Source organism: Lotus japonicus, chromosome 3, assembly GCF_012489685.1.
Source record: "Lotus japonicus ecotype B-129 chromosome 3, LjGifu_v1.2".
Classification (NCBI taxonomy): Eukaryota; Viridiplantae; Streptophyta; class Magnoliopsida; order Fabales; family Fabaceae; genus Lotus; species Lotus japonicus.
This window is the reverse complement of record NC_080043.1, coordinates 13,257,481-13,274,521: the sequence shown is the minus strand read 5'-3', so window position 1 is coordinate 13,274,521 and position 17,041 is coordinate 13,257,481. Positions and strand designations below refer to the sequence as shown.

General features: G+C 35.3%; 1 protein-coding gene across 1 annotated transcript; it reads left to right on the top strand.

The window, feature by feature from the left end:
• The first annotated feature begins 6,181 nt into the window (after window positions 1-6,181).
• On the top strand, window positions 6,182-6,698 carry LOC130743634 (uncharacterized). Its single transcript, XM_057595869.1, has 2 exons — window positions 6,182-6,331; window positions 6,426-6,698. Exons 1-2 carry the CDS (start codon window positions 6,182-6,184, stop codon window positions 6,696-6,698), a joined length of 423 nt encoding a protein of 140 aa, XP_057451852.1.
• The last annotated feature ends 10,343 nt before the right edge of the window (window positions 6,699-17,041 follow it).

Below are 17,041 nucleotides of genomic sequence, written 5' to 3'. Positions count from 1 at the left end.
AGGCATCTCCAACCTCTCTCACTCTTCATCTTCTTCCTCTCAACAAATCAGAAACCCAGAACTACTGAAACTCGCGCCTGCATGCCCACGCCACCACCTCCGTCATCAAACGCATAGATCCACACACGATTTCTAGATCTGAGCCTCGATCTGCGAATCGTTTGGTACTAGTGTTGTCTCCAGTTCTGTTGCTGCATAGTTTGGAGGAGGTGGAAGCTTTTGGGGGTGGCGGCGATGGTTGTCCTGGGTGCGCATGATGGCGGACATGAGGGAGTTCGATACTGACGCCGATCTGGGTCTCCTGAATCTGGGTACGATTCAAAGCAAGCAATGAATTTTTCAGAGGGGATCTTCTTTTATTTCTTGTTTCAACTTTTGATTCATTTTCATGAGGGTCTAGGAAGGTTGTCGGTTATCTGGAGATGAAAGAAGACGAAATAAATTTGGGTTTGTTGGCTTTATGAGTTTTTGGGATGATGAGTGTTCATTGTTGATTTGTTGTGTATTGAAGAGTTCTAGACATTCAAGTTTCTTTCTTTTTATGGATTCTTTGAGGTGGGTATTGGATTTTTCTTACTCAACGACATCTGATTATTGCTCAAATAACAGAGACATCTCACTCAAGTTTCTTACTTGTTCATTGTTGATTTTGCTTTTACTGAATTTATTGGTTCTTATTTTTGTTGTGTTTTTCCTCTTCCAACCGAAGCTGTTGTGACTGAGTGCTTCACATTTATGGGTTTGTTTGCGTTTCTGCTTCTGATTTGGATTCGGGTACATAAACAAAATTAGGATTTTGGAAAAAGATGACAGATTAGATCAAAACTAGGAAGAAGATGAAAAAATAGATTGGGTTTTGGGTTGCAGAGTATGAACCCTAATTTGATTGGGATGATTGAGAATTTGGGTTAATTTGTGGAATTGTAATTAATTTGGGAGAAATTGATTTTGTTAATTAATTTAGATTTTTTGTTAATTTGATTAATAAATCTTATTTGTTATTTAATTTTTAATTTTTTTTAAATCCATGTCAGCTCACTTAGCTTAGTCAGCGTTCCAAATCATCACTCGCCGGAGCTCGAGCTCCGGCGAGGACCTGCTCCAAACGATTTTCAAATATGAGGATCTTTTACAATAATTTTTTCGGCGAGGGACCTAAATCAGACGGTGACACAAAAACAGGGACTAATATGATGTTTAACCCTTTAAAAAATGTTTTTGTTTCGCAGTTGTTGACCTCAGTGATACTAGAATTCAATTAGATAATAAATGTTGGCTCCTTATGTCCATATAATGAACGCACATCACACTTTAAATATGTAAAATTTCAACAACGAGTAGGGTTTGGGTATTTGAAAAAAACTCGTATTCGTCCTATACCAACATGGGTAATAACTTCAATCCTTGTATCTATACTCGCGGGGAACCAAATGCCCATTATTTGCATTTTGTTAACTTGCACATGATTTGATCCCCTTTTTGTTTTTACAAACTAGCAATCTATAAATATTCTTGTAATACTAAAATTGACTTTAAAAAAGTAGTAAATCGGTAAAAAAGAGCACGAATCCAAATTGTTACATTTAACTCAATTGGAATATTATCTAAAGACTAAAGATCATTTAAGTCATAAGCATATAACATAACAACGTTGAGCAATGAACATTTAACTTAAAATCTAAGGTTGACTAACTACAAAATAATGTAATAACACAACAAATATTGTTGGGGAGACAAGGGAGCTAGAAAGAGAGTGAATTTGTATTAATGGGCGAAGTCACAAATAAAATAAGAGAAGAGAGTAGTTTGTACCTAAAATATTAAGGAATAAGGTATATGAGTGACATTTTTTATATTTCTTATAACTAGTCTATTACTAATCAATAATCAATGTGGAGTTCTAAAATTACACTTAAATTCTCAATAATCTCTCCTTGAATTATGAGTGATTTTCAAAATTATATAAAAGCAGTGTTGTGGTCGAACCATCAAGTTTGATACCAATATTGGATAGACAAAGGAGCCAACACCTGTAAACGCACAAAACGTACAATGAGTCACCGAGAATATTGAACACCACATATTTACCTAAAATCTTAAAGCATTGAGTATAACCAACAATGATACACAAACACCCAAATAGTGCAAACCACTCTTAAACACCTCACTTTTATGGCGGTTTTTGACTGCCAATAACTTTGTGACGGTTAAAAACCACCACAAAAAGTAGGTGTCTAATAGTGGTTTGCACTATTTAAATGTTATTTTTTAAAAAATATATTAATGATTAATGAATGTTATGTCCATTAATGTACTAAATACTCATTTCACTAGAAATTTAACCCGTGCGTTGCACGGGTATGTTTTTTTAAGTTTTGTTGTTCCTTTTTATTTTTTTAAAGGTTAAAAAGCTATTAATGGATAAAAATGTAAAATCTATCTATATATATATGTAAAGCACACTTGAGTTTTAGCATTAAATACATAAGCAAAACTCAAGTGTTGCAATGTATTAAAAGCATCCATACAGCACAAAAAATTGTAATAAATATATTAAAAAATAATAAATTAAAATTGAAAAAATTATATTGTAAGAAACTATTCAACTACTTACAAATCTCTTTTTGCTCTAAAAAAACTTACATTAAATTAAATAACAACATTTAAAATTTAGTTGAGTTATGTATTTCACAAATATTAAAAATTAAATTCAATAAGGACATAATATTTATTATAAAATAGTTTAGATAAAATAGTTTTAAAATTAAAAAACTATTTATATGTAAAGGAGACTTGAGTTTTACATTAAATATATTAAACCATAAAACTATCATACCTTTGTAATAATATATTAAAAAATAAAAAATAAAACTAAAAAAATTATATTGTCAAAAAATATTTAACTACTTACATTTAATAACAACATTCATCATCTTAAAATTGACTTAAAAAAACACTGAAATTACCTTAAATTTTGCATGAAAAAAAAATATTAAAAATTAAAAATATTTAATAATAAATAATATGGATAAAATATTTTAAAATTGAAAAATGCAGCTAAAAGGTATTTAATATTAACTATAACATATATGTGCATTATTGTAAAATGTTTAAATATATTTTTTGATCTATGATATAGTAGTAAGAAGTACTCGAGGAAGCATAATAGAGAAAAATAATAATGGTCAAAGTTGAATAAATGTTTGTTGTGTGAAGTCTGACCTATCCACTTAACGTGATCGTAGAGCCTCAAAGGATTAGTCTCATGACTATCGGCGGTGAGAAAAAATTCGCAAACCAAATAAGTTGAAAAAATTTAAATTCACAAGATGATATTTTCGACTATTTTTTTTTTGTCAAAATGCTATTTAAGTTATCACTTATTATAATTCAAAAAGTTAAAACTAATTTATTCTTTTTGGTCTTGACATGCCACAACAAATGACTTTCCAGGTAAAAAGTATAAAAAAAAATTATATTAAAACTTATTTCATGACATTAAACACTTATTACTTAACATTCTTTTACGTAATTTAAATATTTCAAATTAACTTATACTTTTTCATATTATTAAATAAATAAAAATTTTAATTATTAAAATCATTTCTATGCTAACAATTAACTTTGAGTAATATTAATTATTTATACAAAAAGAACTATAATAATATTTATTGAAATGACTTAATACAACTTTTTTATATTTATAATAAAAAAATTATTTTTATTTAGTTAAATTATAATACTTTTTACATGATGTTAAAAAGTATTGTAAGTAAACCCGTGCGTTGCACGGGTGTAATATCTAGTATATAGATAAAGAGGGGTGAGAGAACATACTATTTTTGTAAGAATTTAATTTTTACTTTGTTTTACTCATTTGGGGGAGTTTGTTCGCAACATTCTCTATCCTTATTTAAGAAATAATATTTTCTTGTAAAAAAATAATTTTATGCATTATAGTTTTTATGTGTGTTAAAATTATTTTCAATATTTATAAGAATTAACATAAGTAAATAATTTAATATTTCATTTTGGGAAAACAATTTATAAATCATAAATTATATTTTTTGGTTCAACCACAGGTATTCTCTTTGAAGTATCATGTTCGATCCGGGTATGTTAAAAGTTAGGTCTTTCCAAGAAAACGTCTTCTTAGACTCTTCTATGAATTATTAAAATGAACTAATTATTTTTTAATAATATTAATTTTAAATTGGTATAATTAATTATAACTTTTTTAAAATTTGGAATAGTTGTGAAGTTTTATTTTTTAAAAAATCATTAAAGTAAAGGAAGTATTAGTAAAATACATAATAACCCTTTAAAAAAATACATAGTAGTCTAAAATCGTCTCGGCCATAAAGTCTATATATTTTTACTTTTGATTATATTCTAATATTTTAATTTATCTAATTTTAAAATTTGTTAAATTTTCCAGTTTGTTCCTTTAATTTAACAAATCATCCAGGGCCTAATTTTCAGTAATACCTAATTGACTAGATATTATACCCGTGCGTTGCACGGGTTTACTTACAATATTTTTTAACATTATATATAAATTATTATAGTTTAAATAAATAAAAAATATTTTTTAATTATAATTGTAAATAAACTGTGTTAAGACATTTCAATAAATATTATTAGATTTTTTTGTATAAATAATTAATATTACTCAAATTTTACTATTGATATTTAATTATTAGCATAGAAATGATTTTTAGAAATAAAAAAAAATTATGAAAAATTATTAAGTTAATTTGAAATATTTAAATTACGTAAAAAATGTTAAGTGCTAGTGTCATGAAATAAATTTTAATATCATTTTTTATACTTTTGTACTGGAAATGAACACTCAAGAATGGTATAAGCCTCAAACCCTAGTAAAGCATGAGTCTAGTAATAGCCATCCTTTAGAATAAATGCCGAATGATCCTTTGCAATGATCATAAAGTCCCCTTTTATAGAGGTTACATGAAACCCTAACTTTGCCACTAATGAGGCTTGTTGGGTCGTACCTCACTCGCCCCAACTCCCTTACATACATCAACCGCCCCTAGCGCTTGCCCTAAGGGGGTCCCTAATCTCCTAAGTCCTTTCTCTCACCCCTAGCGAGTTCCTCTCTTTTAGGTCTTGTTCGTCCCTGGGCAAGTTCCTCTAGGGTGTGAGGGGTTCGCCCAATCCAACTTTTTACCAAGAAAGTCATTTGTTGTGACTTGTCAAGGTCAAGAAGAATAAATTAATTTTAAATTTTAGAATTATAATAAGTGATAACATAAATAGCTTAAAATATTATCAAGCGAATTTAAATTTATTTAACTTATTTGGTTTCTGAATGTTTTCACAAAGCCGATAGCCAAAAGACTTATAATCTCTCGAGGTTCTACGATCACATTAAATGGATATGCCTCTCACAACGAACATTTATTCAACTTTAACCATTATTATTTTTCTCTATTATGCTTCCCTAAGTAATTTTTTTTACAACAAAAGATGAATATTATTAATAGCAAATGATTCATGAGAACAACCCTCTCATGGATAAGTAATTTCTACTAATATATCATAGATCAAAATTATTATTAGATATTTTTTCAATAATGCACATATATGTTAGGGTTAATCCTCTAATTAGTCCCTGTGTTTGTGTCGCCGTCTGAAATTGGTCCCTCCCCGGAAAATTTGAAAATGTGAGTCCTTGCGTTTGGAAAGTGTGTGGAGCAGGTCCTCGCCGGAGTTGGGAGCTCCGGCGAGTGATGACTAGGCTTGCTGACTGGATAATTTTATCTGACGTGGCATAAAAAATTAAATAAAAATTAAATTAAAAAATTTAAAAAATCCCTTAATTAATTAACTTACCCTAATTAATCATAATCCTAATCCAAATACAATCCCTATTCCTAATTTCACCCCAATTTTCAGATCATAAGAAGTAAAATTAGGGTTCATGCTATCCCAATTATCTTTTTCTCATCACCCCCTTCGATCCTCTTTCTCCTCATCCCTCCCATCGACATAATCCCTCTGCTATCTCCTTCCCTGCGATCTCCATCCCTCCTGCGATCTCCATCCTCTCTTCTCCTCATCCCTCCCATCGATCCTCTACTTCTCCTCTCTAGTGCTCGTGTATCTCCTCTCTTCGATCTACAGTGGTGTGTTCTCCTTCAACTGGATCTTATTAGACATGAATGGTTCTTCTGCATCCTCTTGTCGTTCCAGGCATCGAAGTGCAGGTGGTAGGGCAAAATGTCAATGTGGAGTTCCTCTAATGCTCTACACTGCTGGTACTCGTGAAAACTCAGAAAGGAGATTTCTTAGGTGCAAAAATTGGCAGGTAAGTTGGTTGTCACTTATATATCCAATTTGCAGCCATATGTGTGTGTTATGCCTAAATCCCCTATCAACACTGACTTTGTTTAAATCTTCAGCTTCCAGGCACATGTGATTTCTTTTTTTGGATTGATGATCCACTTGAAGGTAGAGAACCAGTTATACCGCATGTAGATGCTGAGACAATGAGTTCTGAGATTGGCAATTCATCAAACCACAACTCTGTGCACCATGTTCCTGATTTGATGAAAAAAATGAAAAAGCTGAAGAAGAAACTTGAAGTAGAGAGATTTCAGAAGAATGTTGCAAGTGTGATTGCTTTGATGTGTTTTTTAGTGACAGTGTGGTGTTTATGTAAGGGGAGGGTTTAAAGTGACAGTTTTACTGGAGAAAATGTAAGGGGAGGGTTTGATTTGTCTGTTGTTTTGTGGTACTGGAAAAAATGTAATGAGAGGGTGTGATTTCTGTCCTACATGATGTATGCAGATGTTAATGAAATTGAAAAAGAGTTGTTGTGAAATTTATTTCTCAATTTGAGTTCATACTTCACTCACCAAACACATTTATCATTGAATCCTCATTAAAATGACAACAAGTACAGAAAAAGAAATTGAATGCATAATTCAAATGAGACCATGATTTTGGAACCATGAAATTGAATACATAAAGTGTGGACATGCTGCACACTGCTCATTGTTTGGACAAATCTGACAGAGCATCTTAAACAGGGTTTCAACAAAAAAGACACTTATAATAATAGTCTTGGTCATAGTATGTGGTCCATAATCCCCACCCCCCATAAATATTACAAAAAATCAGACCCTAGTGGCCATGTGGTCCAAATTCTGCTGAGATTCCTTGCTTTTTCCCACTATGCAAAAGTCATCTCTTCATCCAAGGGTTTTGTCAACAACACCACTGCACTGTGTAGGTAGAGCATCTCCATCTACCATAGCTTGTTCTTCATTGGGCATGGGGGTCTCTTGTGCTTCAACTGCAACTGCTACACTCTCCATCTGACCTTGGAAATTTGAGGCAGAAGTGCTTGCACCTCCATCAAAAGTGATTCCAGAAAACTGCTTGCTTTTGGTGCCTTTCCCCTTCTCAGATCTGGGAACCTCTACTACTTTTTCTTTCTGAAATAATTTAACAAGGTTAGTTTCACAGTTAATCCTTTGTTTATCACTACAAATCCAAAATAGGGATAGATCAATGCCTGTTTTCCAGAATTCACAAGCAGTGTGACAGGGGCAGGAGTATTCACAGGTTCCCTTATAACAACCCCAGGCAGAGAAGGGGGTTAGACCTGTGGGATGTTCTTGCAACTGTTTTTGTAGTGGCCATATTGTTTGCATTTACTGCACTTTCTAAAACCTTTCTTCTGAAAATATTATGCACACCAATATTCACAAACAATAAAATATGCATTAGTTTTCAGGCTTATACATATGCATAGTATTAGGATATAAGATTAATTACCAACACATATGTAATACCTTTGCTTTGTTCTTATCAACTGCAGGTTCATCAGTTCCAGGCACATCATTTTCTATTCCTTCTGCATCAACTTCTTCTCCAATTGTTTCCAGTATTCCCTCTAAATCTGCCTCATCATCATCTACAGCTGGGTTCTTGCATCCCTTTTTGTTGTGTCCAAACTGCTTGCACTTGCTACACCTTACAAATGCTCCCCCCCTCTTCAATTTGTTAGGGTTAGGGTCATCATAAGGATCCCTCCTTCTTAATTTCTTGGGCCTCCCTGCCCCTCTCTTATACAAGGGTGGCATAATACAGACAGGGTCATTTGGTGTCACAATCCACTGGTTAGGACCAGGCAGTGGTGTGATATAGTTTTCATATGTTGCCCGGAAAGCAGCCCTCTTATAGCAGTCTTCAACATAATCCTTAGGGTCATGGCGGTGGAAATTAATTGCACAAACTGCATGTCTGCAAGGAAATCCATTCAGCTCCCAAAATCCACAGCAACATTTCTTGGCATTAATATTAACAACATGCCTCTCTGAACGGTCAGAATGTCGAACTTCATAAGTAGCTGCACCTACAGTCCTAGGGATCCAATTCTTACACTTTCCAGCTTCAAATGCCATTCTCTGTAAGGGTATTGGCATAATCTGTCCACTGTGCTTTCTGAGCTTCTCCATCATAATTGGAAATCTCCCCATGACATAGGTTCTTATCCACTCCATCATAGTTAGTATAGGTTTGTCTCTGGCCATCAAAATAGCTGCGTTGAAGGACTCGGAGAGGTTATTCATGACAACATCACACCTTGGGTAGATGCTAAATGCATGTCTGCACCATGAGGATTTAGGTTTGTCCATCAACCATTCATAGGCTATTGCATTATGCTGCTTAATCAAGTCCATTTTCTCCCTCCATGCTCCTTCATAGGTAGCTTTGGCTGCTGCCATCATCAAGTTCCTAAGAAGGACTCCACCACCAAACTTGTTCTTTAAATTGGCATATAGATGCCTCACGCACAATCTGTGATCACAACCTTGTAGAAGCTCTTCTTTGAACACCTCCATCAAACCCTGAGGAATAATTGAATAAGCATTAGATGATCTAGTATGATATTGTAATACATAGAAGCAAAAAATGAAGGTGTAGGTGTACCTTTTGTTGATCACTAATGAAGACCCATCTAGATGATCTAGCAGGATCTATGTCACCCATCAATAACTCCATAAACCACATCCAACTGTCTTTGTTTTCTGATTCAACCACAGCAAAGGCAAGGGGGAAGTACTGCTCATTAGCATCTCTACCAATAGCAGACAATAGAATTCCTCCATACTTGGTCTTCAAATGGCATCCATCCAAGCCAATAAATGGCCTACACCCACTGAGAAACCCTCTCTTACATCCATCCAAGCACATATAGAATCTGCTAAATCTAGGATGCAATGTAGTCCTTGGAGACACAAAATTCATCTTGCATGTGTTACCTGCTGCCCTTCTTCTCAGCTCATTGGCAAATCTCCACAAGAGAGTATATTGCAACTCAGTAGCTCCATCTATTTCTTCAGTAGCCAATTTCTTTCCTTTCCATGCTTTATATCTTGTAATCCCAGTCCCTAGATTGATTCTAAAGTCATCAACAATCTCATTTGTGGTTATTTTGTTTGCTATCCTCACCTTGTTCAACAATTTCTTCTTTACAAATTTAACAGTGGCAGACTTGTTGTCAAACACCCTGGCACATGTGTGTTCATCTATAAGTGTTTTGATTCTATATGTCTGCTTGTTCCCAACCTTACTACATAACATGACAAATGGACACCCATCAGTTTTGCATACCACCCTACACCTTATGCTATCATTTTTCTTGAAGCTAAATTCCCTACCACATGCAACAGCATGGTCAGCTAGAGCATCTTTGAACTCTTGTAGGGAACAAAAGTCCATCCCTAGTTTGAATCTGAAATCTGCATTGAGATCCTCTTCATTGAACCTTGGAAACTTTCTTCTAGGAAGTTCTTCAAGGTCACTATCAGTTGGAACACTTTCTAGGTCCTCACTCTCATAGCCTCCATCATAGTCTGGATCATCCCCCTTACCTTGGAGCATCATTTGGTTGATATGCTCATTCAACAGTGCCTCTTCCTCAACAAAAGTTGAGTTTGGAAACCCATCTTCATTCCCTAGGTCTCTCTCTTCTTCACTGTCTTCAAGCCTTATGTTTTCCTCACAAATGTCACTGCCACTATCACTGTTTTCTCCATCTTGGTTGGGAATATCAGAAATCAAATTCTCAGCTTCAGGACTTTTCTCACCTTCTTTCTCAGCATTATTCTCAGTTTCATTCTCAGCAACTTCAGGACTTTTCTCAGCTCCATTCTCAGCAGTATTCTCAGCATTACTCTCAGCAACTTGAACTTCAATCCCAGTTTCATCATTCACTTCATCAAAAACTTTAGGGACAATATCTGGGAGGACAACATCATTCTGGGACTCATCATCATCAGACAAAACAATAGTTATACTCTGGCCCTCATTGTTTGTCTTTCTCATCACTGCTTGCAGTCTATGTGACTTCCTCACAGCCTTGGTTTTACCTTGGTTTTTCTCCTTTTCCTTTTTTCCCCCAAGCACAAAACCAGGGACACCTTTAGTCTCAACAAACAGCAAAGCTTCATTGTAACCATTACTAGTAGCATACTTAGCTAATTCCATAGCATCGTTGTCAGTCTTGTACCTCCTGAATTTGTGTTCAGCAATATCCTCAGCATTTACCCACCATAGATCAAAATCTTTGTAACCCAATTTCTGGACAAGATCCACAGTATCAAGGAAGGACCATCTATCCTCATCCATATCACTTAGCACAGTTCTACCACCACCAAAGTAGTGCCAATAAGGAGAAGTACCAAACCACCCACCATGCCGCACAGCAAAAGAAAACACCATCCTGAAACAATCATTGTTCAGTCAAACAAACACCAAAAATAGCAACCCAAGAACCAAAGCATCCAAACCAAATCAAACCCACCCAAGCAATCCTTACACCTAAGAACGATATACACAACGAAGATGCAAACGACATACACAACGAAGACGCAAAGAAGAAGCAAGCTTACCTCAGTTCAAACGCGAGCTCCCAACTTCGACTTCGCCTTCTCACAGTTGCTTAAACTTGCTGCAATGGTCGACGAACTTGATTGATGAGATACGAGTGAGAATGTTGATGCAAATGGATGAAGATGAGATGCGAGAGAGAGCCTTGAAGCTGAGATACGAGTGACAAGGTTGAAGATGATTAGGGTTTGAAATTAGGATCCTGGGTTAATTGAGGGGGGAATTGTGGATTATTATTGGGGGGAGTAATTGAATATGTTTTAGTAAGTTAATTAGGAATAGGGATTGTATTTGGATTAGGATTATGATTAATTAGGGTAAGTTAATTAATTAAGGGATTTTTTAAATTTTTTAATTTAATTTTTATTTAATTTTTTATGCCACGTCAGATAAAATTATCCAGTCAGCAAGCCTAGTCATCACTCGCCGGAGCTCCCAACTCCGGCGAGGACCTGCTCCACACACTTTCCAAACGCAAGGACTCACATTTTCAAATTTTCCGGGGAGGGACCAATTTCAGATGGCGACACAAACACAGGGACTAATTAGAGGATTAACCCTATATGTTATAGTTAACTTTAAATTCATTTTAGCGGCGCTTTTTAATTTTAAAACTATTTATCTACATTATTTATTAAAAATATTATTTTATTATTAACTAATTTTAATTTTCAATATTTGTCAAATGCAAAACAAAAGAAAATTTCAATTTTTTTTAACAAAATTAATTTTTAATATTGACAATAATTTTTTTTAATTTTTAATTTGAGAATTATATGGTTTAATGCATTTAATACTCTTTGCTAATGAGTTTAATGCAAAAGCTCAAGTGAGCTTTACATATATATATAGATAGTTGATAGTAACATTAAAAAATTTCATTCTCCACATTTGTTTTTTAGGAAAATCTCAAGCCTCACGTTCTTCTCCCTCATCCTTCACTGGCGTCGTGATAGAAGTGTAGAACCCAGTGTAACGCCCCGGTTTCTCAACTGAGGAGTCACATTAGTAACCTAACAAAGTCTAAGGACTATTTCGTAATCCTAAGAAAACACGATAATTTTTTTCCTTTTCAAAACAACTAAACACAGTTTAATACATAACATAGTCTTAATTAAACAACCCGTTCCCGACATATAATAATAATGTCTTATAATATCATAAGCAAGTTTCCAAAATAAGTACGCTCACTTAGACAAGTGGCGAAGATAAGGTTTAAACAACAGAGTTTTCAGATGGAGAAAGAAACTCAGACATATATAGTCCTCCAAAAAGGGAGAAGCAACTGTTTCATCCACCATTATTCGACCGCCCACGGTCACGATCTCCAACTCGAACAGCTAAGCTTCAGCGGAAGGCTCTCCATCGCATAATAGCGTTAAGCGCCCAAACAACAAGTAGCAATTAGAAAGGGTTAACTCCATGCAACTACCACATATAAAGGAGAAAATCATGTATTCAAATTTAATTACCTAGCATGGTAAATAAACTAGCAACTTAAGTTAATCTAGATATCAACAAAACCAGCAATATAACTAAACTCATATATCAACAACTTAACATAGATTAGCTCAGATAATAATAACCTCAACAATATAACATCAAATCAGATATCAATAAACCAATAACTAAAATCCAACAAAATAGGGTCAGGTGTTAGTTCCCTATAATGCAACTATATGCTTCTACCAAAATGGATCGATCAGCAACGTCTCTCAAGACGGGATAATCACGTGGGACCACACCCACCTCATTGCCACTTAACGCCACTCCGGACGGGACAATCGCGTGGGACCACACCCACCTCATCGCCACTTTAGAACATCTCGAATGATGGGACAATCCCGCGGGACCACACCCACCTCATTGCCACTTTATAACGCCTCGAAAGACGGGACAATCACGTGGGACAATCACCACCACATTGCCACTTCAAGACCAAGCCCTAAATGCCAAGTCAATCAACAACAATCCTCAACCTCAGTAATCACTCGACAACAGTCTCAAATCCAACAATCAAATCAAGGTAACCACATGTTATCCATATTATCAACGAACATAACTCAATTCAATTGACAGAAACCAGTAAACGACCGAAGCCTCTCAGAAAACGGAGACACACGTCTCAATAAGTTCACTCGGCCGAAGCCTTCATAAAACATTTGGCACAAGCCTCAGAAACAGTCAACATAAGCAAGCATAATAATCATAATCATCTGCCAATCAATATAAACATCTTCATCTCAAACACAGGCAGTGCGATAAAAGCATGCAAGACTCAAAGACGCTCTAAAACTGAGTTACCTTTACCTTCGTGAGTAGAAGTTGGGCATGGAAGTTGTGAACCTAGAACAAGGAAACACAATCATCAACACAAGCCTCACTAGAAACAACACTATCTAATAACACTAATCGAAATCGTGAAGAAAATTTTTAAAGCTTCAGAGTTCCTATTTAAGCACAAATTGACAACGGAGACTTCATTCGCTAAAACGGGCATAACTCGAGCTACAGAACTCGGAATGACACGAAACCGGAGCCAAAATTTCGACAACGGAAAGAGCTTTGCAATGGCTCAGGTCATAGAGACCCAAAAATTATTTTTGGACACGGTGCCCTAACAAATAGGTTTCGGCCACTCTCAAAAATAGGGTTTCCGAACTTTTTCTTCGATCTAAATCAATTCCTAGGTATTCTTAGGCGATATCTAGGCCAGGGAAACTCTCAGAAAAATTATCGGGTCGAAAACTGTCGCAGGGGTATTTTGGTCAATATTTTTAGCTCGGAAACTCAAAATCAGAATTTCGAAAAACAAATTAGATGGGGTCGACACCAACGACGATTATGACGACTAATCCTACTAACGCTAAGCTCAGTTGAGATTTTTAAACCCAAAGGACGGAACTTTAGCCCAAAATTGGTATTTTGAGCAGAATCGAAACTCGGCGGCCTTTTGACGACATTCGGCAAAATGTAATCCGCTAAACATGCTCAGGGGCACGCAGGGAATAAGTTTAGACAGAGAAATCAAGTTATTTGGACAGTTTTACAAAAAGCTCAAAACTTTGAGCACAGAAAAACATAGAGAAAAGCGACAGAATTTACGATCAGAGGTAAGGAAAAGCATCAGTACCTCGAGGCCTACGCGTAGCAACGAACTGTGGGACGATCAGGCAAGAATCGACAAAATCACTTCTCCTCCTTCCTCCTTGGAAACCCACGGCCGTGTGTGTGTGTTTGTGATGTTTTTTTGATTTTTTTTTCATTTTTCAAGCTATTTATAGGTTTTGGAAAATGCGGAAAAATGAAAATTTCGCGATTCCGATTTTTCCTGCGCATTCCTCTGTGAATTCTAAGATAGGTTCTGGCGACAGAATTCCAAAACTCAAAAGAGGTTTCTTGGAATTAAAGCAAACGATCCAAAGTCGGTGTAAATCTATTTTACCCGAAAAACTACTTTTTGCAGCGAATGTCAGATGCAAAAACTTCCTTCTGAAGAAAGGTTGGAAATATCAAGAGAAATAGGTGTATGCGTGTGGAATCTTCATTTGAAGCTCCGAATAGAAAAAGTCTTCATCGTCGGTTGATTTTAGGTTTCTTGAACTATCAGTGATTTAGTTTCGGCAAACCTCCGAGGATTAGAATCGGACGTTCGTACATTCCAGTGTTTCGTATCGAAACGCCTGTCATGGAAGGATTAAGAGAAGTTCTAACATTTCTCTGAAGATTTTTGGAATTAGTTTTCATCGTGTCTTTAAGTGTAAATTAGTCGTTTACTAATGTTTTCTTCTTCATAATACTAATCCAACCATCAAGTACAAGTCAAGTTCCTCTCACGCTTACACATAATCCTATGCGTGAGTTGGAAATTAATTATTTATTTAATTTTAAAATCTTGGGTCTTACACCCAGCGTCCCAACCTCCACGCTTCTTCTTCGGTCTTGACCTTCCCTTCCTTCGTTGACCGCCACGCCCTCAACCTCGACCCCATCCACTTCGACACTGTCACGGATCTGCTTTGCGTGTATCTCGCGCCGTCGTCGTTTGTGTTCGAAGATCTTCCAAGTCTCAATATCCAACTGGTGAAGCCTCGAGGCATGGAGCTTCCCATCGCTGAGGGGACTCATGAGTATCATGTTGGTCTCCGCCCTCATCAGTGATAGCTACTTTCCAAGTGTACAAAGTTGCTCGTAGTAATAAATTATCGATCCCTCGAGGATTGTGATTCAATACTAATTATATTAACTTCTAGTATTTAGATTATGAAAATAAAAACCAATTTTAAGGATTTTAAAGATTGTAGCAATCACTCATAAAAAGTAAAAGCGAAAATCAAATAGTTTAAGAAATCAGATGAGAAAAATAGTACTTGGGTTCTGTTTCACCTATTCGGCTTATGCCTTTATTCTAACAATGTTCATATGAATTTAATAAACTCCTCTACGGCGATTTAGCCTATGTTCTAAGATGTTGATAACTCACACGCCCTAGACTTTCAATTCAATTACTAAGTCTGTTTTACGAGCACCTAGACCAGGGAATTGAAGATTAAGTCCTATTTATATCAGCCAACGCAATTAGGTTCTACTCTTGAATCAAGCAGTAGGGAACGTCTAATCTAATTGTTTCCTTGTTTCTCTAATTCATAATCAATTTCCGTTCTCATAAGAATCAGTAAATTACTCGCATGCATTCAAGTATAATCAAGATAAATTGAAACAACTACGTAGATTAATAAATAAAATTCATATGAAGCAAATGTTCGAATCAAAACATAATTCTAAAAAGGATCAACACCCAAATACTAAAAGAGATTTAGCCAAGCATGTCCATGAAAATTACAGAAGAAAAACTTATCAAATTAATGAAGAATTGAAGCTTCTTGTTTCTCCCTTATTTTGTTCACGGCTGCTGCTCCCCTCTCAGTATATATTATTTTTATTAATAATACAAATAAATATAATATAATAATATATTATTTGTTTTTTTTTTAAACTGATGTATACTTTAATATAAAAGAAAACCCCAAGTCCCTACCCTAACCCAGATTTGAAACGTTCCAGACATATTCAATGATACAGGTTTAGTTTTTGAAATGCAATGATACAAGTTTTTTTATTTGAAAAGAAAGTGCAATGATCTATAAAAGGCTTATTAGCCCGCCAGCCTAATGACCTTCTTTTGATAAAATTGTCTGTTAAATAGGCTTTTAAGCATGCTTGTAGGTCAGGTCAGGCCTTAGAAAAGGTCAGGCCAAGCCATAAAATTTGGCCTATTGATATGCCACAGGTCAGGCTTAGGCCACGAAAAGATAATGCAGGTCAGGCCTAGGCCACGTAAAGCTTAGCTCGGCTCGGCCTATTTCCACCCCTATTGGGCGTCGACATCTGCCAGAGGCTCCCGCTGCCGGACTTCACAGCGACGCCCTTGCCTTGCATCCCACGGTCAAAGTTCCGGTAAACGCGAACGTCAGCGTCATTGACCAAGAAGTTGTTATCCATAGCCCCCAACGTCACGGCGTAAACCCCTTCATTCATGTGTATTAGGTTGAAAAATGACATACTTGTTGAAATAGTTTGTGACAGTTGCTATTCTTTTCTTGTAGGATGTTGGAGTCTAAGATATGTATGATTTGAGTGTGATTGAGTTGTTTATATAGAGATATACAATGATGCATGGTTTAGTGTAATTGCATTTTTTCAAATTAATGTAGGTAGATGAATAGGCTCTTTGCATTGCCAAATTTTTTCAATTTCTGCAAGGTGGTTTATTGCTTTGAAATGGCAGGTTATGGATTTATGGAGAATTGATGAGACGGTGTATTAATTACAATTTATGCTGTTACAGAACCAAAAGGTACAAAAAATAGTATTTTTTCTCAATTGTAGTGGATATTAGATGTGTACTACTTTGACCTGTAAATTTCCTTTCTTAACTCATGGAAGAAACGCACGTTACATTGAGCAGTAAATTTCCTTTCTTAATCTATAGAAGAAACGCATGTTCCATTCTTTATATCAACTTTTGATTTACTCATTGAGTTGGCTACGTTTGGTCTCTTCTTTATATCATCTTTATTTACTCACTTGGCTATTTAATCAGTATTCAAATTTG